Source organism: Manacus vitellinus, unplaced genomic scaffold, assembly GCF_001715985.3.
Source record: "Manacus vitellinus isolate BGI_N305 unplaced genomic scaffold, ASM171598v3 scaffold_32_pilon, whole genome shotgun sequence".
Classification (NCBI taxonomy): Eukaryota; Metazoa; Chordata; class Aves; order Passeriformes; family Pipridae; genus Manacus; species Manacus vitellinus.
In genome coordinates, this window is record NW_021940460.1 from 6,338,257 (window position 1) to 6,359,801 (window position 21,545).

At 49.1% G+C, this 21,545-nt stretch overlaps 1 protein-coding gene across 1 annotated transcript in view; it reads right to left on the reverse strand.

Moving 5' to 3' along the window:
* The window catches only part of SLC43A2 (solute carrier family 43 member 2), a 30,713-nt gene extending 10,035 nt beyond the window's left edge, over window positions 1-20,678 (reverse strand). Inside the window, exons 1-8 of the mRNA XM_008930434.3 lie at window positions 20,305-20,678; window positions 12,978-13,167; window positions 11,916-11,971; window positions 11,114-11,190; window positions 4,575-4,667; window positions 3,755-3,888; window positions 3,116-3,318; window positions 2,257-2,400 (exon numbers count right to left, since the gene is read on the reverse strand). Coding sequence (XP_008928682.2) covers window positions 2,257-2,400; window positions 3,116-3,318; window positions 3,755-3,888; window positions 4,575-4,667; window positions 11,114-11,190; window positions 11,916-11,971; window positions 12,978-13,167; window positions 20,305-20,464 — 1,057 coding nt within the window. The 5' untranslated portion in view covers window positions 20,465-20,678. The remainder of the gene's footprint in view (window positions 1-2,256; window positions 2,401-3,115; window positions 3,319-3,754; window positions 3,889-4,574; window positions 4,668-11,113; window positions 11,191-11,915; window positions 11,972-12,977; window positions 13,168-20,304) is intronic.
* Window positions 20,679-21,545: the final 867 nt, after the last annotated feature.

The following is a 21,545-nucleotide window of genomic DNA, read 5'->3' on the forward strand; positions in this document are numbered from 1 at the left end:
GTTTTGCCTCTTCTTGCTCTTCTGAACACTTAATCTTGGGCTCTAAACAGCAAGTGCAAAGGCCAACTTGAATTAGGGAATGAAATTTATGGGGTCAGCAAGAGGAGAGAATGAAAGACAGTAGCTACTACAAAACAGGGCCTCCTCAACTTATCGATCATCTTAAAAGAACATTCTTTCCTGAGGAGAAAAAGCCAGAACAATACCTATCAAATACCACCACGAGTAGACATGGCAGAAGTGGAAGGCTGGATAGAGCTTCTATCCCAGCAAAGGGAGCACACAAGGGCACAATCCTTAACATCTAATGTTCTACACATCTTGTCCTCAAAACTATCCTAAGCAATCACCTCATACAGCTGAGTTCTTCCAGCCCTGATTCTAACCAAGGTCTCCCAGTATCACCACACTTGAAACCAAGGTGACAATTTATGAAAATCGCAGCCAGGTTTCAAGACACGACAGGTCTACTCTCTCCTGCCTTCCCACAACACAATTACGCAGTCATTTACAGAGCTACTGAACCCTCAGCTTCTTCCTCACCTTCTGAGGGTTTTCAGAAGCTAAGCAGCCACAGGCTGACTGCTCTCTCCACTTCTAGGTTTCATGACAGGTCTAAGTCACCATAATCTGCACAGGAAGAACTTTCACAGTTTTTCAGAACTGTGCCTCGCTGCAACTTAAAGGCATTGCTACTTATCTGCATGATTTCCCCCACATCCTTCTCTCCTGTTCTGCTCCCAGGAATGCTGAAGTTTTCTTTGACCATAACACTTGCAGGATTTGAGTCAACTCCCTCCCTTCCCTTGCTCAGTGCTCCCGAGGGCAGCTGCAGGTGGAGGGAGCTCTCTCAGCAAATCACACTCCAGTAAATAAATGTGAGAAGGACCAGGGAGATCATCCCATCCTCTCCTGATCCACACAGATTACATTTCTAGGGAGCTGCACGCGCCTTGGAAGTGCTCTTGCAGCCTGACACTGCTGCGAGTAGACAATACCACTGTTTTGCTGATGCCATGGAAACACCAAGACAGCGACTGCACTGCATTGAGCCCAGGCTAATTCAGGGGGAGGAGGGGGAAAAAAAAGAGGAAGAAATCTTAAAGGTGGCACAGAAAAAATGCAATATACTCAAGGGGCACAACCCCTGTTCTAGCACAGAGTTTGATCTAAACAGAATTGGCAGCTTATACGGTTGGTATTAATTCTAAAATTCCAAGGAGGGGAGGAGAGGAAAAAAAATGAAAGAGAAATAACTGGAGCAAGCCAGGGTAAAAATAAATAAATAAAAATAATAAAAAACCCCCAGTCAGAGTTACAAGATAAGCAGAAAACTAAGCACCTATGGGAAAGGTAGGCAGTGTGAAGTTTGTCCTGTTTACTGTTTAATGTCTAAATTGGCTCCTGAGCCAGGAGATAAAGAGCTGAATGCTGCAGGCTGTTAGAGGCTCAAGAAACAAAGCAATTCAGGGAATGCCAGGGCACTTGGAGTTTCCTGAGTTTCCTTCCCTCCCCCAAAGCTCACTCCTGTTTTCAGAGGAGTGCCTCTTGATTTATCAGCTCCATGCAATCCAGATTTAACAAGTTCAAACTGGATCTTACTACAAAGGACAAAAACAACTTTAGAAAAAAAAAAAAAGTCTTAAGTCTTGTTTTGCAACCCTGGGTCTTTTGAACAACAGTAAACTAATGTACTCTTTCCTGTTTGCTCCATGTGCTGCATCAGAGCTATAAATACAGACGAGTCCAGTGCAGGGAGCACCCCGAGCCTCCCCAGCACACACCAAGCTGCACAAAACAGCTCTGACTTCACTTCTCCCACCCCCAGCTGCTGGGCTGAGCCACCGAGTCCAACCATTAGTCATGAGAGTCAGCTGCTCTGCACTCCGTGCTTGCTTAGGGTAAGGAGAGCAAATACCTGATGAAATAGGTTTTCCAGTGAAAATAAAAATCATCACAGTCCACCCTGAGAGGCTGCTTTCAAACAACCTACCCGGGGAAATAACGTGGAGCAGTATTTGACAGACACAGGGCTAAAATTAGGTTGACATTCAAGTGTCTGCCTCGCTGCCCCTCTGTCCTGGGCTGGTTCCAGCCCTAGGCTGGACCCTCCCAGCAGCTGCCAGTGCACTGGGACACCACACACGGTGCATCTGCTGAGTAATCAGGTTCACTGGCCTCTTGTGAGGACCAAGCCTGGGGCAGCAACCAGTTCCAAGGAAGCAGATAAAGCAAGGTCTTCAGAGATCCCCCTACCTTGACTTGGGTCTCCAGACAGAAACTCGAGGATGGTGTTCATGGCTCCCATGTAGAAGATGAGCCGCAGCTGAGTGACACACATGGTGATAAGGCTGAGCAACAAGATAGGGCTGAAGACACTCTTCATGAAGGAGGGAGAAGCTGCAGAAGGAATAACAGAGTCTGAAGAAAGCAATACACCTCGGTAAACATTTACCATTTCAGAAGAGGCTTCCACCTCTGGCCTAGCAAGTCTTCTCAATAGTCATTCCAACACCGTGTGCCAGTGGCAGCTCCAAGAAGTTCAAAGTTAACTACCTGGCACCTTACAAACTTCCATAAGGAAGAGCTGTGGATGCTTGGAGTTTGAGTACCAGTAACTGGGGCAAGGAAGCAGGAAAGAAGACTTGCCTGGTTCAGTGGATTGGAACAAAAGGAAACTTCAAACCATTTGCTTTCACCATCAAGGCCAGGTTGGACAGGACTTTGAGCAACCTGAGCTAGTAGGAGATGTTCCTACCCAGGGCAGGGGGACGGAATTAAATGATCTTTAAGGTTCCCTGAAAGTCATACCATTCTATCATGGCAACAGTCCACCTAAGAGACAGCAGTGACCAACTGCCCTGTCCTCCTGCAGCCACACCCACTGCCATGGTGGTGTCCCCACCACTGGCTACTCCATATGTTGTCTTTAGGCAGGGATACCAGGACAGGATTCCTTATATAACTGAACTCGTGTTTCCGTCACGGTGGCTGGCACACGGCCCTGGCAACACCTGGATCACGTATCACTCTTACAAACAGCTCTGGAGCAGAGCAGAGAGGCCAATGGGCTTGTGCCAGCACAAGCATCCCTGGGGCACTCAGGGAACCACACCTGCACTGTCAGGCTGGCACTTCACTTCCAGGTCCACTGTAGACAGGCAGAGCTTGTTGTTCTCTTGCAAGGCTGCCGGCTCCTTGGGGCCCTTCATGGAGCTCCCCACGCTGAGACGGCGCCCCACGGTCGTCACTTGCTTGTAAAACTGCTTCCCGGTGATCTTGTGGTCAAATCCCAGCCAGCTGAACTTTATTTTCACCCTGTTGGGTAGCAAAGGGCATGAGAGCTGCAACACAGGGTGAGGAACCTGAGGCAGCAAAGTTGCAAGAGTCAGAACGGCTGTTTGTGGATTTAAGGCACTAGTTTCCATCTACAAACCCACACATGGTTTGGATCCAGAGCACATAGAGATACTTTCCCCAGGCCAATTTGGCACAGGTCAATGTAGGAATGCTTATGACTATGGACAGATTATTTTTCCATAATTCCTACGCTTTGGAAAGTTCCACTTTCCACTGGTATTCACCAATAAAGACATAATGGTAATGGCAGACATAAATCCTCAGCCTAAGAGGTGGCAGCAATAAACAACATGCAAGGGAGTTCCCTGTCCTCTCCTCCAAGTTCTTTCTGCCAGCACTTTCTAGAGATTTAAGAACAGGATTAGCCCTCAAGGCCAGGATAGAGGGAACTTACGAATAGTCCATGTCTTCTGGTCCTGGGAAGGGCTCCAGGGGCCAGTTGAAGAAACAGTTGAGGAAAACAAGTCCTGCACAGCTTGCCCAGACAAGCAGAATAAGGATGAAGGAGACCCCAAAGTCGTATATAACCTGGAAATCACAAGGGAACGTGGTTTTGGCTATAAGAGTAGAAAGATCCTTCAATATTCTTTGAATGAGGTCTGAGAGGAACCGGTGGGAAAGAACATACTACATTTAAAATGGGTTAAACTCAGGTGGTAACAAAAAAAAAAAAAACCAGTTTTGTGACAAGAACCTTCTTCCTGGAAAGCCATCAGGAACTTCCCTGCACACCTGAGATTGGTTTACCTTTATATATCCCCCTTATGCTAACCCTGCAATCAAACATCTCTGGTTCAGAACCAGTAGTGATCTATCCAGGCAGCTCAGGTGACTGTCTCTTGTCCCCTCAGTGCCATTTGCTAGCAATAAATTATCTTCAAAGCCAACCACTGGTGACAATCACAGAGGTTAAGTGTACATATGTGGATTAAAAAAAAAAAACACATATACATGGCTTGGAGATTGAAAAATTTAAGATCTTTTTGAAGAAATTTGTTACTTCAACTTAGCACCTTTTAAATTTTCCTATTTGCTGCATTCTCGAGGCAGTCACTTGGGAAGCCTTTAATACAGACAGGAACTGAATCTTGCAAATGCACATCTCTAAAAAAGTGCTTTAGCAAACAGTCCCTCTTTCTTGCCACATTATTGCTAAATGGTGCAAGACGCCAGCACACCACCCCCAGTCACGAGTCTTGATCCCATGGCCTCACCTTGATTCCTGGAAAAGTCACAGCAGAGGAAGCATAGGAGCCAATCATCAGAGCAATGAACGTGGAACGAAGGTCACCAAACATGTTGGGCAGCTGGGGAAAGAAAAAATCAGTTGAAACAGGCTGGTGCCAAGGGAACGAGGCTTTCTTGGGACAATATCGGCATTTAGGATTAAGGCTCCTGGATACCAGAATGGGAAGCAGCCAGTTTTACTCAGGAATGACTTAGCTCTTTAGGATATTACTCTGCAGGTTGCACTGGTGTCTCCAGTGACAGGGAATGTCTATAATCCAAGATTTATGTGCTCAGTGACGCTGCTGCTTTCCAGACTGACGGCATAGTTTGCATTGGTCACCTTTAGCACAGGAATGTGTGCTCCAGCTCTTGCACTTTCTTTAAGAGCTCCTTACCCAAAGTCTGCAGCCACCACCTCTTCTCCTCTCCAAAAAACCCGAGCCCAAGTTCTCTGTGCATCGCCCTCTTTTTAAGTCAAAAGTTGTTAGACACAGCCCCTGATTGCCACAGTCTAACACACCCTGCAACACCTTGAACTGCCAGGTTTGTTTATGCACCTGGGGTCAGCATCCAAATCTTTCCAGCAGACCAGAAAGTTCCTGTTATAACAAGAAGGAACAGAGACAAACACAAACGGTGCTGCTGTTTGCATTTCCATTTCCAGCTATCTCCATGGCTCCTTCTGTGAGAGCAGACTCTCTCTACCTAAAGCTGATAATTTCTGCATCATTTGGATGGCTCAGATGCCCAAGCACCCTGTACTGGAGCTAGGTGCAGGAAAGCAATCACAAACACTAGATACCCAAGGATTTATTGCTCAGCACAGCTACACAGCTGCTGAACTCTGTAGCAAGCAACAGCACCTCATGTTGCCATTCCTGCCACCCGCCCCACTTCACTGCCTGGGCTCCCATCAGGTGTGTTGGCATTGCTGGGAGCAGACCAGGCTGGTCCTGCAAGGATCTGTTGGGAAAGCAGACAGATTCTTGGTAGGGACAGCTAGAAGCAGCTCACAGCAGCCACTTCTGCCACCTCAACAGGAAAAAATCACTCCCAGGCTGGTTCACCAGCCCCTGCTTCCACTCAGGACCCAAAAGCAAAGTGAAAAAGGCAGAAAGAGCTGGGAGACCTTCCCACCTCTTTCTAAAGGAGGAACTCCCTGTTTTCCTGAACAACCAGCCATGAGAAAGTTTCCATCACTCACCAATGATGCCCTGGAAACTGAAAATTACAGGGAGAAGCTTTGAAGTTGTTGGGCTACAGAGAACTCGGCTGATACCTCCTGAATCTGGTCAACAGGCAGAGATTCTGCTGCAGGCAGGCAGATTTCCCTCCCACCTCCTTTTTTTGGGTCACTTACTCCCCAAATTCACTTGAGCATCATTACCCATCAGCCTCAGAGGACCTCAAAGCAGGGCACTGCAGATGCCTTCTAGGACTGAAAGCACAACCAGCATTTTATCTGTGTAAAGAGGCCACTGCACAGAACAATTCAGAGAACATGAGACCGAGCCTGAGCAAGCAAATGCTGCCATCACATTCCCCTTCCACTGCTGAAAAACAAATCCATCTTTCCCAGGAGCAAGCATATAAGGCAAGCAAATCTGGCTTGTGTCACGGCAGGAGCGGCGTGTTTACAACGCAAGTATTCCTGTGCAGGCACACTCCAGGATCCATCTGGCTGTTTATCATCCCTGTGTCCCACTGCAGAGCTTCCTATGCACTGCAGCCTCCAGGTCCTCAGATAACCCCGGCCAGGGAGCAGCAGGAATGCTGTGCCGGTGAACCCCGGGCAGAAAACGCTGCACTGCTCTGCAGAGGATCCCCACACCCATCCCAGATCCCCGCATGCGGGAGAGCTGCCAACAGGCTGCTCTCGGGAGCTGCAGGCAGGAAACGGCAAAGGATCCAAAGGTCTGTTACCAGGCTCGAAAAAAAATCTCTCCTTGGAAGCAGTGGCCTAAATACACACCCCAGAGAACAGCATCTGCAGAGGATACGGCGTCTGCAGGCTGCAGAAAGGCTGGTCGCTGTCACTGGGTGGGCATTCGCTTCACCTCGAACACCCCACACCTAAAATGATCTCCAGAAATGACAACAAGCAGCTGCTCCTGCTGGGGAGCTCGGGGCAGGGCAAGGGCTCCACAAACACAGCTGCTTCTTGGCTCGGGGTGGTTCTCCCCAGAGACCCAAAACACCACAAAAAGCCCTTTTCATACAGCAGACAAGCAATTCCCAGGTGGATCCTCCTGCTCTGAGGGCTACTGGAGACACAGAACAGGCAACTATGCCTGGGAAAACCCAAATCTGCTTCTGCCTTGACAGGGACAGAAGTCCTAGAAAGGCTAAAGATTTCCTAAAATCCAATTTGGCACCAAGCAAGCAGTTAGACTTAAAAAAAAAAAAAAAAAAAAAACCCAAACCCAAAAAACCAGAAGAGGTTTAAGGTCTTATCCAACCCTATCAAAACAGAAATTGCAAACACTGAGCACTTGGAAGGAAAGGAAATATGAGACTACCTGGAGGGGCAGAGAGGAGGTGAAGGGAAAAAGTAGTCCATACCCAGACAGAAAACCTCTCAGACTGTGAATGCCAGCACTGGCAGGGCCTGGGCAGGTCTCAGCTAAAGACCAGCTACTAAAATAACACACAGTATTTACCAAGTCATTTTTCATGCTGTCTTTATAGTAGCAAGCATTGGAAAAAATGAACCACGGGGAAGAAAAAAAAAACCTACAAAAAACACAAGCCACAGAGAGCAAGTGGGTTCTTTGTTTTTCTGCCACCAAAAAGATCTGATCCTCATTCTGTCTTATCTCTGCAGAGTGACTCCTCCACTAAGTTCTGCCCATTCTGGTATGACAGCTCCAATTCTGCAAGACCTATGACGACAGAAACTCTTCAGCCTCCTGTTTAAAGGTCAATAACACTCAATGTACTATTAACTTCATGTCCTGTCAGAAAGACACTAACTGAATGTTTCCATATGTAACTCTTCCTGGAATCCTTTATTGCAGGTGTGTAATCCTACACTGATAATTTCCTCTTGCAGATTATTTTCTCATCTGCCCTATAGTGAGTTTGAGATCACCTTTTATAGTTTTCTCAGCTTTTTCCTGGAGATAATCCATATACAGAAGATACCACAGTAGTACTACCAAACCCAGTTTCCCTTCTCTTGCAAGGACTGTTTGAAAAACAGTGGAAGAAGTCAAGGGATTGAGAACCTGACTACTGGAGAATGGTATTTTTGTTCAATTAAACTTTGTTTTCCCTGTCGGGGGTGTATTTGGAAGTTATACAGACACTAAAAATATGTTCTCCAGGAAAGCTTCAAACTGCCTGCTTTGCTCAAAGCATATGGAAATTCTTGTTCCCATTATCCAACAAACAAAAGCTCAGAGAGCCCTAAGTTTTCCTAATATTTCCAAGCAGATTCCCTATACAGAGATGTTCCCCCCGCCTTGATTATAGGGGGTTGTTTGCAGCAGAAAATAAAGAGCAAAGCAGCTGTAATTCTTTGAAAGGAAAACAGGACAGAGAACAATCTATAAAAGGCTCTTTGTGGTAATTTATCACACATGTTTATTTCTTTGCATGAAATAGCTGCGGAGCAGGATCAGCGCCAGATCCCTGTGTTGCTGTCAGAGCCACCAACACAGATCTGTTTCCATTTCCAATCTTCACTTATATTGGCTAAGACCAAGTCACGAGGCAGAAATCTCCCCTCTGCATTTTAACAACAGGCACAGCCTGACCTTGTTCCCAGAACTGGGAACTGCACCGTTTGCTCGCTCCCCCTCCTCCCCAAGCCACAGACAAGGCACCCAGAAACGGCAGCTTGTTTTGGCTCCACAGCCTGCCATGTGCTTTCATGATACCCTGGGGACTTGTCACTGAAAAAGGCTTTAAACCCAAGAGGCAAAGCTTTGTGCAGTACTGTCCCAGGCTCTAATCCTCAGAGATCCCATTTATCTCTTGCAGAGGCACCGAGGATCCCAGTCTCCTGCCCTGCCACCAGATCACGCCACGCAGGCGGCCCAGGAGGTTCCAACCCCTGATGAAGCTCCCCGGGTGAGCACCCCAACCCCACACACTGCAGGGGCTCCCTTGGGGACACCCAGCCACCCGGGGTGGCAGAAGACCAGCTCATACACCACTGAGATTGACCCATTTCCTGGAGCACTTCAGGCCACTGGCAGCTGGCAGGGGAAGGGAGTCACCTTGCTGTGACTCGTGCACGTGTGTGCCCGGCAGCCAGGGCCTGTGTCAGCCAGAACGAGCTCCCCTGGCACCAGGAGCTGCTCAGGGCTCACCGCCCTGGCAATGAACGTCCTCACAAAGGTCTCTGAGCCTCCCCCTTTCAGTGCTTACTCCAACCTCTCCTGGGCACAACGCAGGGCACAGTGTGTACGAGCCACGTCACCTGCAGCCAGCAAGCCGTGGAGCTGTCATCCCTATGGAATCATGGCATATGCTGAGTTAGAAGGGACACCCCAACAATCCCACCATGGGCCTGAGAGCGTTGTCCAAATGCTCCTTGAGCTCTGTCAGGTTTGGTGCTGTGACCACTGCCCTGGGGAGCCTGTTCAGTGCCCAGCCACCCTCTGGGTGCTTGATACCCAACCTAAAACCTCCTGACTCAGCTTCATGCCATTCTCCCTTGTCACACTCCCTGTCTCTGTGGGCCACAGCTGGAAGGAGCCCACAAGGTATCACCGTGTCACCACAGAAGGTGGCTCTTGGCACACCACCTGCGAGCTCCCCAGCTTGCAGGCAGAACCACACAGTGATCTGCCAACAACCAAACTACAGCTGCTTCCAACAGTCACCAGCACAGTTATGCTGTGATGCAGGTGAAGAAGTGCTTCCCTCCCACTTTAGATTATTTTTAACCACGTTCACACGCCTCAGGTACCAAAATGCCTCTGTGCAGGGAGGCACAAGCAGCTACATCTGACTCTGGGTTGGAGAAGGCAGGCCTGAAGCCACCTCAGCTCTTTATAAAACACACTGATGTCTGGAGGGGGTGGGCTCCACCTGAGGCCTCCCTGTGTGTTCTCACAGCATCACTACTTGCTTCAGACCTCCTCAAGGCTTGGATCTCTTCTGGGCAGATCTGACCTTTTTCCTGCAGTTCCTCAGCACTGCGGAACTGGCTCACTAATGAGGGCACTAATAAGTGCCTTTGCTCACTTCTTCTGGTGCTAAAAGTACACACAGTACAGCACATCCAATATACTTCCTCCTTATCCTTGCCCTCACTCCTATCATCACCAGTGGTTCTAAAATAATCTGTGACCCCTTCATAATCACCCAGAGAGACAATAACCAACGCTGGTAGCAGTAGGGTGGGAATCCTCCCCTCTCCCACAGCAGTACTGATGTGCTCCTCTCTTCCTTGCTTTTATTTGAAGCGTGGCAGGATGATATTTGCCCCACAGTTCCTTGGGGCCACAGCCAAGGCTCCCAGTGAAGAACACCCCATACAAAGGAGAGAGCAACATCTGCACAGAGTTTTGAAAGCTTTGAATACACGAAGGCAACAGCAGCAGCAAAATCACAGTACACAGAGTGCTCTCAAAACCCAGCCTCTGCCAAATTTAGGTCTCAGGAGTTCAGCCAGTGTCTAAGCCTTGTTCAGCCAGTGCCTAAGCCCTATTAAATTAGTGGTAACTTTAATAGGAAGTTTTACTTCAACAGCAAGTTCAAGGTAGCGCAGTCCACATCTGAAAGTTTTTGACCACAGCTCAAAAAAACATCAGTGCTTCCCAGGCTTGTTTTCTGGGCGACTTTCCACGCAGCCCTGTTTCAGCCATGCTGACAACAATCAGGGTAATGAGGCAGAAAATAAAGCAGTTATTTGGAGAATGATACTGCTTCTGCCTCCAGGCAAAAAGAACCCCAAAATGCAGAGATCCAGCTGACAGTTGTTGACCAAAGCTTTCCATACAATCCATAAACTAAACATATCCAAGAAGGCTGCACAGATGGAGCTGGACACATTCAACAATGGAGCATTTCTAAGGAAACCTGCAAAGGACTCTCACCCTTCTGAAAGCAAAAGCTTTTTGTGCTCAAGAACAACCATTCTCCTGAGGCAAGATGCAAACTGCACTTGCAGAAAGCTGGTCATACCCAGCTGCAAAGGGTTTGTGCCCTGCTGATTCTTCCTGCAGTATGTCAATGCTAAATCCAGTGCAAACACATGTCCAGCCTCTGCCAAGTAGCTGAGCACTGCATGTACAGGCATATGACAATGTGAGTCCTAGACAAAAACACTTCCTTTTTACCTCCAAGCCTTCACCTGAGATACAAGAGGTAGGTGAAAAAACAGGACTGGGGAAAACAAGCCTTAGAATAACAACCTAGTTCTCAGTCCCAAGGGTGACTGACCCTTTGTACCAAACACAAACACGTGCTATTCAAGCCACGGGCAGAAGATCCACTTTGCTCTTTCCTGCCAGCCCAGCTCACAGCCACAGTAAGGGACAGAACAGTCAGGTAATAACTCTTCACTTACCGTGAGCGATGTGAAGGTCATGCACATCCCACCAAAGCCATTCAGAGCCAGTGCAATGAATATCAGCACAGACAGAGCTGCAACAATAAAAAACCTGCCCTTAGCTTTCACTAGGGTGGGGAGGGAAAGGAGAAAAGAGCCCTGAGGGCTTTGGCCCTGACACACAAAACCAGCGGATCAACACCCTCAGGACATGTCACGCTGTTCTTGACCCAGCACCCATCTCCCCAGCCACACAGACCAGGAGGGACAGGGCTTTCCTCCAAAACAGAGTTCAGGATGGGATCATCTTTCCCCAGAATGGAAGGGTTTCTTTTCTCTGAGGAAAAGACTTGCTGATTCAGCTTGCCTGATGGGTCTTAAAAGGAAGATTTACTTGAAAGAGCTGGATTCAAAGTGTCATGCCGCTATCTGGTCTTGAGGAGCAAGCTCCATCTATCTCTGGTAAGAAAACAATTTACACATTGTGTGCTATTACCTATTTCCCAACCCTGAAAAAGCCATGAACTTGTTTGCAATTACTCCTTTACAGGACCTGTCCCTGCCCAACCACAAAGCTAAGAGACCTGGGTATCTCAGACATTTGGCCCTTGACTGTGCTCTCCACTTCAGTGTTGTGAAACATCAGCCCTCCCCAGAGCCACTTGGCTCCCTCAGGCTGGCAGAGGCTTGGCTCCTGTCCTCAGCAAGACCCTAGTGCAGCACTGGGGGTGTGACAGCCCGAGCACACTCGTCTGCTTCCCCAAAAAACCCCAAGCCACAGCCCCAGAGTCCTCCCGGCTCAGCAGAGACACTGACTTACAGTCTGGGTTACTGGCACCGTACGCGATCAGCACACAGGACACAGCAAAGCAGGCACTGAAAGGGAACCAGACCCATGAGTTTCTCACAGACAGCCTTAAATGCAGTAAAATTCATCTGCCTCCTTCTCCTCAGCGCCTCGTTAAGCAAGCGCAGCGTAATTTCTGTGAGAGGGAGGGAAGCTGGCAATCTGGGAAGAAAAATCCAGGGAAATACCCAAACGTTACGGACAAACAAATATTACAGGCAGGTCTTGCACAAGGGCTGAGGCAGGAACCTTTCCTCCCAGTAATGACGCAGCTCTGCCTGGACTCAAATTCCCCACAGAGCTTTGCCAGCCCTCACCCCGAGGTGACCAAAGACAGCAGCAGCCTTTGTCTTGAGCCCCAGCTGTGGTCACAGCACTCACAGCTCCTCTCTGGTAGGGTTTGAGTCAGAGACTTGCCCTGTTTTTCCCACTCTGCCTACAGACCAGTTTGGGTTCTGATCAAGTTCACTGCATTAAAATCGTGACAATTAAAACAGTGCTGGGGTCCACTGAGCCCAACAAGTCACTAATCCCTACATGCCACGATGGAAGCAGCTAAGACCTTGTTATTTAAGGCATAAAGCAACATACACCACATGGAAGAGAAGGGCCCTAGAAAAGGCAACAGGATGTGTTTGTTCCCAAGTTAACTCCCCAGCCTGCAAACAATGATGTAACATCTTGGTTTTGTGCCTCTCAGGACACAGCTCCCAGCTCAAGGAGAAAGCTCCCCTCCATGACTCACAAATGACTCTCCCTCCAGGCTCCATTTGGACGGGGATCACAGAGCAACACTGGAGAGCAGAAGTGTGGACATGGAGTTCCAGGCCCTTCCCTTATGGAGCAATTCACTGTGCTGGCTGAAAACATCCCAGCCCTGTGCACGGCCACCAGCTACCAGCAGATCCCATCCCTCACACTCTTCCCAATGCTGCAGGGACACCACAACAGGCACAGCACCCAAACAGCACCCATCTGGCCCAGACCAAGTGGGAATTCACCCCTCAGCCCACCCGGGGAGCCCAGGGCACCCACCTGCCAAGTAGCCGCAGCTTGCGAGGGCCGTACTTGTCCATGACAATTCCCAAGGGCAGCGTGATGGCACTGAGCAGGAAGGACCCGATGGTGAAGGCCAAGTTCAGCATTTCATCCTGGGCGTTGCAGGAAGGCCACTTGTGCTCTGAAGCTGTGCTGTTCTCGTGTTCAGAGCTGTTGTTGGTGTCCTCTACACGGGGCGAGAGAGGAATGTGCATTAGGATGGGGTTTGCAGCGTTTCAGGAAGGAGGGAAGAGAAAAGCTCCGCACGTGGGGTGCCACAACACGCTGGGCATACAGCCTCCACATTCCATTTTTTATTATAATCAGTGAGAAATGGAGAAGGAGAGCAGCAGAAGGACAAGGGAAACCTGAGCAGGAAAAGGATGCACAGGCACCCAGGGGATAGGCATCCCATGCAGCAGCAGGGTAAAAACCTAACACTGGAGGTTCATTAATTTATTGAAACAACTATACAGCAATTACAGGGGACTAAACCCAGCAGAACCTGAAGGGACTAACACAAAAATAGGTTCCTCCTAATTTACAACTGTCATGTTCTCATCACAGATTTTTTCCCTAACAAAACTAGTGACAGCTACAGTCAAATCAGTTATTTTGGTTCCAGACACTGGGCTGACAAGGCCTGGCACTGAGCAACAGCCTGCTCAAATGAATAGCTTCCTACCCTCACTGCAGGCATCAGGATGAGGAATGGCTTTGCAGTAGCCACCCTGCTTTGGCTGCCCTGGCTCTGAAAAATCCTTCCTGGATTTAACTACCCTGCTCCCCGGAGGGCTGGCAGCTCACCTGCCTTTCTCCATTTGTTAAAGGATTGATGCATCTTTAACTCTTGCCCCATAATTAGCATTTTCTATTCTTTCAAAGTGGGTTTAGGTCGTACAGATCAATAATAACTCCAGCCTTCTGTTCTTGCCCTTACATGAGGAACTCTGCATGCAAACTCCCACGCTGAACAGAGCCCACGTTGTGTAACCGAGACAGAAACAGGACAGTTAAAAAAAAAAAAAAAATGAAAGGAAAGAAGTTCCCTTTTACTGCCTCATGTCAACTCTTCTCCTGTTACATGCCTACCCCAAGGCTGCTTACAACTCCTTGAGTGAGTATGTGTGCCTTTAGACTCTCATCAACCCACAGCTCCAGTGCACTCCACCTCTCCTTCTCCCAACACTTATCTGACTCGTAAGTAACCTTTGCTGGTATGACAAAGCACTTGTTCTCTTGCTGCTGCAAGCCAGTGATATAAAATACTCTCCTCCATATTTAATAACTCATCTGACAAAGTTCAATATTAAAGGAGGAATAGGGAGAGAAGTCACCTACATATCCATCAGCATGCAGTGAGACTAGAGATTCCCAGTGAGCCCTGGTTAGTTAGTTAATTAGCAGGAATCCCTCACGTACAAGTGATTTCAGATTCACTGCTCGGTGTGGCTCGTAGAGGAGATTCCCTTGGCTGCTCTTGCCCTCCCTCCATCTCTAGAGATCACACAGCCCCATCTTGCAACCCCTCCTCTTCTACCCAAGCCTCAGCACCACTACAGTTACTGGCTGCACCCTGCCTCTCCCAGCTGCCCAAAACCACCCTCCCAGCTTTGTGTCCACTGTAAACAAACCTCACTCCACCTTCCAGCCATCAGGTATCAGCAGGAATTCAGCTGATATCCAAGGCTTTTGAGCTGCCTGCAAACCTTCCTCTGTCCCCTCCCAGCACTCCAGGGAAGGCAGAGGCATTTCTCTCCATGTACATTGCTCCCACCAACATCTTTGCTAAGATGGTCTCAAACTGCCTTCAGGCAGCAATGACTGTTCCTGCCCATTGCCATGTGCTCCTGGTTGATAATTTAATCTGTCCCTTCTCTTGCCCTGCTACTCGTGGATAGTCTGAGTAAGCAACAAATATCCCCAAAACACCACATGTCCCACCAGCAGCATCACTTTGGCAGGGAGGGCAGCACTGCAGCCTGAGGTTCCCAAGTCACATCCTTAGAAGTCTGTCCTGGACAGACTTAGGAGGCTCTCTGCAGTTTTCATGCTACATCTCAATCTTTTTCAACCATCTTTCCCTCACAGTCTCCTCTTGGTGTGGCCCAAGATCTTAAATACTGACTTGAGACAGCAGCTCTGTAAGGCAGGCACAGGCTCACAGCTTCACCCACAGCATCAAGGCTTTTTGGGCTCTCCACAAAGATAAATTCATAGGAAACAGATGTGGGTGAGAGGTTAAACTTGGGAAAACAAGGGGAGAGGGAGAATTGAGAAAGTAGTAGCAGTTTCTCTGTGTCAGCACTGTACAGAGATAGCTCAGCTGTGGAGTGGAAGAAGGGTGGAGGGCCACGAACAGTGCAGTGACCTTTTAACTCCTGGCTGCGTGTGTTAAAGCATCTGTAACCCTCCACAGAAAAAGATCTCAAAACAGAAATATTCAGTACTTAAAGCTGGAGTATATGAATTCCTGAAAGTGTATTGATGTGTACAGCAGTGACATGATCCCAAGGAGCTCACACACACACCTGCAGACCCTCCAGTGACACTCATGGTGGGCACCAACACCAGGAGGTGAAGAGGGCACAGCTCAGAAACAGCAAGGAAACTTGGCCCTCTCCAAAGACTTGCTGCAGCCAGGAAGGCTTGGAATAGGGCACAAAACTTCAGTCCCTGCCTGTACCAACCACCTTGTTTACGGCTGCTCAGTGCCAGCTCCAAGGAGGGGCCAGGCAACAGTGCTATGTGGAAATACAAATTGTTTGTGAAAATAGAAGCAGCCTCTGAGCAACAAGAGAAGATCCACTGAGGCGTAATGGAAATGATTCAAGCAGCCCTTGGCACCCTGACATGCTCTGATCCTTTGAGCCACCTCCATAAATAGAACATTTTGGAGGGGCTGCAGGTGTTTGCAGCACACACAAGGTCCAGCCAAGAGCTGTCTCTTCCAGCAGCACAGATTCAGGTGCCAGCAGGTCATCAGCACAGGAGAGTGAGTGGCAGCACAGGACATGCAGGAGGAGTTTAATGGGCAGAGAACCTGCCTAACTACTCACCTACCTAAGGCACCTGGTTACAGCAAACAGCAGTTCCCTTCAATCACAGATCCTGTTCCAGATCAGTGCACGCCACACTCCTGGGGAAAGTCTCCTACGTGCCTGGCTCCCTCTGCAGCAGTGCTTTGGGGAAGGGCTGGCTCTGTGCCCACAGTGGTGCCCTCCCCAAATTCTCTTGCCAAGTCCACCTGCCAGGTCTGACAGGCAGGAGAGACACCCGGGCAAGGAGCAGCAGAGAGGCTGAGCACACTCACCACTGTCTCACTGACAAGCCAGAAGAAGCTGCGAGTCTCTACCAGCAATTACAAGAACATGCTGCCTATTTTTACAGCACTCCCCATACAAGCAGCAGGATTTCTACTGCCCAATTAGTAGTTCAAGTTACTATTTAAGGAATGACAGCTTAGGTGAGAACAAGGCTGCCTCGGTAATCATTTATGTCAAGATCATCACTGAGATTTGTTCAGGCTGGAACATTTAAAGTCACCCTTTCTCCCAAATTAGGTGCTGTAGGTTCCACGAGAGGGTCAATCATTAACTACTCTTTACCGACCTCTTCAAATCTCAGGCACACACACCACATTACCAGAGGAACAAGTCTGGCTTTTTCAGGAGCGACTGCCATCTCGGATGGCAGAGAGGAGGTTTCCTTTCATCTTGTTTCATGGATCAGACTGTGCCAAGCAGGCAAGACACCCCCAGCCACCCTGGCATTAGCTCTGTGGAACCAAGCTTGCACACCCTCACTTTCCTCCTCTTTTTTTATATTTAAAAAAAAATAAAGAGGAAAAAAAAGGAGGAGAAAAGAGAGAAATCGGGGCCAAAGAACTGGGAGTACTGGTTAAAAAAAAATATCACCATGAAAGACATGTGCAAACAACTGATCTGCAGTCTGCCCACATAAGAACATGTTTTGTCTTTTCAGGATGGTGTCATACTTCTGAGAACTGGGAGGAGATGTTCTTGCTTTCTACTGCAAATGCAATTTATTCGGGTTTCCCTGTCCCTCCACTTGCACTTCCAGGACCCCCTCTCTGGGTACCCAGCTGAAAACCCCACAGAGCCAAGGCACAACCTCCAGTCAAACTCCCTTCCTTCCCCAGCTGTGGTTTCCTCTTTGCAGCACCTTCCCCTGCAGCTCCCCCGGCAGCTGCTGATCGGCACAGTGTGTTTCCTGTACAAATTGAACATTTACCACGTTTTCTCTCTTCCTGTTTACAGGGTCACCTGTGCAGCCTTGCCACAAAGCGTTGCTGTATCTTCTCAGCTTGGAAGGGACCTTCAGACTGCAAATTCCCCACCACAGATTCCAAATAAGAGGAAAGAACTGCAAGGCAGCACCTTCCCCCTATGCCTGTGTTAAAGCTCGTTAACTTAAGTGAATTAGCTTATCATCCCTTTGGTATTCTGCAGCCCTGTCTTAGAGGAAAGCCCTCTGTGCCCCTTATCTCTGCTCTTTGTGAGCAGATTATCAAGTTCAGGACTTTTTTTTTTTTTTTCAAACATGTTTCAGACCCAAGCCTTGAGCTTCCCAATCCCAGAAACATCACAGCAATGCAAGACCCTGAACTGATCAAATTCCCCAAGAGCTGATAAAGCCCAAATCCCGATAAAGACTGTGGAGTCAGCACTTGCACAGAATAAAAGATGCTGCATCAGTTGGTTAAAGGCCAAGTAGTAGTGTAGTAAAATTAAAATGGGAACAAAGTGCTACTACCAGACTCCTTGTCAGCGAATTTCAAACATACCTCTCAGGAGGTGGCCAAACTGGTACAACCCCCCACTCAAACCCTGTTGCACAACTGCTTCACAAATATTTGTTATTTTGGATTTTTTTCCTAGGTGTCCACCTCCACCCTCAGGCAACTGAGTTAAGAGTCCATTGGACCCCACATTTGTACAGTGGCTGAGTAAAATCCAACACCAGAAGCTAAGGGCAAGCAGGGAAAGTGGGTGATTCAATATGAAGACAAGGAGCCCTTCATGAACTGCAGCCACTTTCTGGGCAGCTGCTGTTACCTTCAGAGAAGAGCCTGCAGAAAGGACAAGGTCTAGTTTTCCCTTTCATTGGACAGCATCACAAAGTGCAAGAGCTTTTGCTGACAAACCAAAAGCCCTGCCAAGAACCTTTGGCTCATTAGAAAAAGTCTATTTTTTTTGCAATACTTACATGCACACAGCAGCATTAGGAACAACAAGTGCCCAAGGGCTACTAGTTATAATTTGTTTGCACCAGCCTTCCAGCCAAGCACCCACTCTAGCTGCAGGATTCAATAGGTTGCCCTGAAAAAAGGCAACCACTGGGGCATCCTAATCCCAGCAAAGGTCAAACTCAGCTTGAGGCTGGTCATTGAGAGCTTGCTTTCCCCAAACTTGGAGCCAGGACCCCACCAAATCGTTACAATGAGGACAAAAACAGAGAAAGGAAAGTGAGTAAGCATGGATGAATGTGCTGCTCATCACAAGTTCAGCAGTGATGGTCAGATATTTGAGGACAAGAACAATTTGACCACATAAATTTCTTTTCAAGGATTAGGTTCTCTTGCCTCAGGGCACAGGTTGGTCACTGGGAGGAAGCAATTACCCCCAGGGCAGAAATTTCACAGCAGTCCAAACATTTGCATCTTCCCTATGGTCTGTGGGCATTCCCACGGGGAGAGCCAGAAAAGCCACAGATTAGCAAATAGGGGTGAGAAGCCAAGGTGAATCTCAGCCATTTAGGACAAAGGCAGATGAACTGAAAGCCATCAAAGAGCAGGAGGTGGGCCCCAAGTGAAGCTCTTGCCAGCAGAGCACACCTCAGGAAGCAGACAGGCAAATGCCTGCTCTCAGAGACAGTCAGCATTTGCTTATCAGCTCTCATGTGCCTTATCTCGGCTTGATGGGTTTAACGTGATCTCTTACACAGGCCTATGACAAAGTCTCCATGACTTGGAGAGCACAGCTCTGAACAGAAGCCCTACACAGCCTCCAGCTGCTGAGGACTCTCCTCACAGTCTGCAATGCTACTGGAGACTTGAGTGACACACTTGGAAGCACCTCACTGTGAGCTGAGCACAGGATGGAGATCAAGCAGCCAAGCTATGGCTGGTAGAAGACTCAAACACGTGTTTACCAGGTGCACCAGACCAGGCTCTACAGGACTTAGGCAGCCACCCTCAGGCACACAGAGCAGGAGAGATAACAAGCAGCTGATGAATGAGCAAAACCCAAAGAACCATCACAGCCATTCACAGTCACCTTTTGCTTGGACTTTGTTTCCCACACTTGAGGTTTCCCCCACTATTCTAAGCCATCACCCACTGTGGGTCCCTGTACTTATTTCCAACTCTTTTTCTTCCCCTGCTGCTTCCTCCTCCAGCCCCAAAGGGGCTGATCCAGTCTAATCCACCACCACACATCTCTGGACGGAACCCAAACACCTCCAGCCTCTCTTCACTCTGCTCTTCCCTTCTCTGAACACATGCAAAACTTCAGTCAGTACAGCAGCTTCCAAATCCACACCACACCTTTACCTTCAAGCTCCTTTTAACCTCACTGTCCACCCTACCACACTGTGGGATTCCCCAGACCACAGTTCTCCCCGTGCCCAGGCTGGGGATATCTATCTACCTCCAGGTTGTTTTTCCCAGGGTTATCCTTCCCACACCACGATTGCCTCTTCCCTTCCAGGTTGTGTCTGCAACATGGACAGATACTTCCTCTGCCTGGGGCAGAGAGTGAATCTCAAGCCCTCACAGAGACAACAGCCTGGTTTGAGCACATCCTGGGTGCTTGAAGAGGAACAGAACATCAGCAGCATTTACTTCTGCAAATTATTCTTAACAGCAGCACTGGACTCCTCTAATCTTATCGTCACTCACACTACTTTCCTCCCTACCACTAAGAACAAAGTGCCTATATAGTTCATCCTATGAACTCAGGACACCCTGCCCACCAATCATCATCCTCCAGAACCCATCCAGCCTTTCCCTGCAGAGGAAGAACTCACGGTCAAGTGGAAAAGGCCATCCAGAAAAGCTTTACTTAATCATTAAAGCTTCTTTTTCCAATCCCTCTGCAGAGCAAGAGCAACTACAGGCACATTGCACCATCACAAGAATGCCACTGGTTTTGGAAAAGAGCAGACATCCCTTCCTTCTATCCCAGCACTGACACTGAGCTCAGCCCTGCTGCAGCCAGTTCCACACCATCCTAAACCAGGGAAATCACACCAGCAAAGCCCAGCAGCAACTTATTCACACGAGCCCCCAGAGCATCCTTACCTTGCCCATAGCACAGGTAGGAATAAAACCCTTCTGCCTTCAGCATGATGAGGAGGGACCCCCAGCCCAGCAGGACAGCAGAGAAGAGCAGGTTCTCGATGATGGCTGTGAATGCCATCCACCAGCGCCGGCGGTGGGCCGTGGCAAGTGTGGGGGCCATGGCTGCTTGGGGAGGTGGCCTCCTTCAGTCTCAACCTGCAGGGACCAGAACAACCTTCAGCGAGTCCACAGACACAGCACGTGCTGCTCAAAAAGTGTTAAAATCGAGTACGGTTTGACAGGAAACCTCTCTAGAAGCACGCGAGCAAACCTGCCCGCCGAGTGTCAGGCACTCGGGTGTAAAACTAGTTTTTGCAGGTACCAGCTTGCCAAGTGACCTGGAGGGATGGGGGAGCACAGGTGCCCTTGGAACAGCCCCTCCAGTGGACACTCCACATGACACAGGAGCGCTCAAGGACTCTGTTCCACTTCCTGAGCAACAGGTATGAAAATGCAGCAAAGAGCAACTGCCCCGAGCCCACCCCCCATCACCTGTACTGGGCAGGCAGCTCATTGATAAGGCAGTGAGGAAACACGTGCCAGAGTGGGGGGGTTTCAGCCAGCACCCCAATCTCCCTGCTGCCAGCAGGCAGAGGCTGGGACACAGCCCCACATCCCTAATGGTGGCTTTAAACTATCCAACAGCTCTGCTCTGCCCCACATAGGGCACAGATTTGCTCTGGAATGTGAGTGAGGGTCCTAAACATGCAATTTATACCACCCCTGGCTCATCAAGGAGTGCCTTTTGCTACCTGCCAGACCATCCAGCTGGGACACAGATCACTGGCATCTCCAGGTTGCCCCACAGATGCTGTGGCCAGATTAACTGTCTCCACTTGTCCCAGCCCCTGGGTCCCATGGGAGCAAGCAGCAGATTTGGGAGCAGACCTGGCTGGCCAAGGGGCAGCTCTGGGGAGCCCTGAGGTGTGGGGCAACCCTTGGGTCACAAGGCAGGTGACCATTTTAGAGAAGCTGAGGCTTTTCCCAGCCTGAGCACACCTCAATCCGGCACAATGGGGAAACCAGCTGGCCACACACCCGGCCAGGACAGCTTCCCAGGGTTTTCCATGGGGCACAGACCCCAGCCCGAGGTGCTTTGGTGGGATGGGGGTCTGACCCAGCTCCCTGCAGTGGTGCCCCTTCCAGCTACGGAAACTGGCTCAAAGACCCCTGCCCTGAAAGCCTGTCTGCAGTAGTGCCCC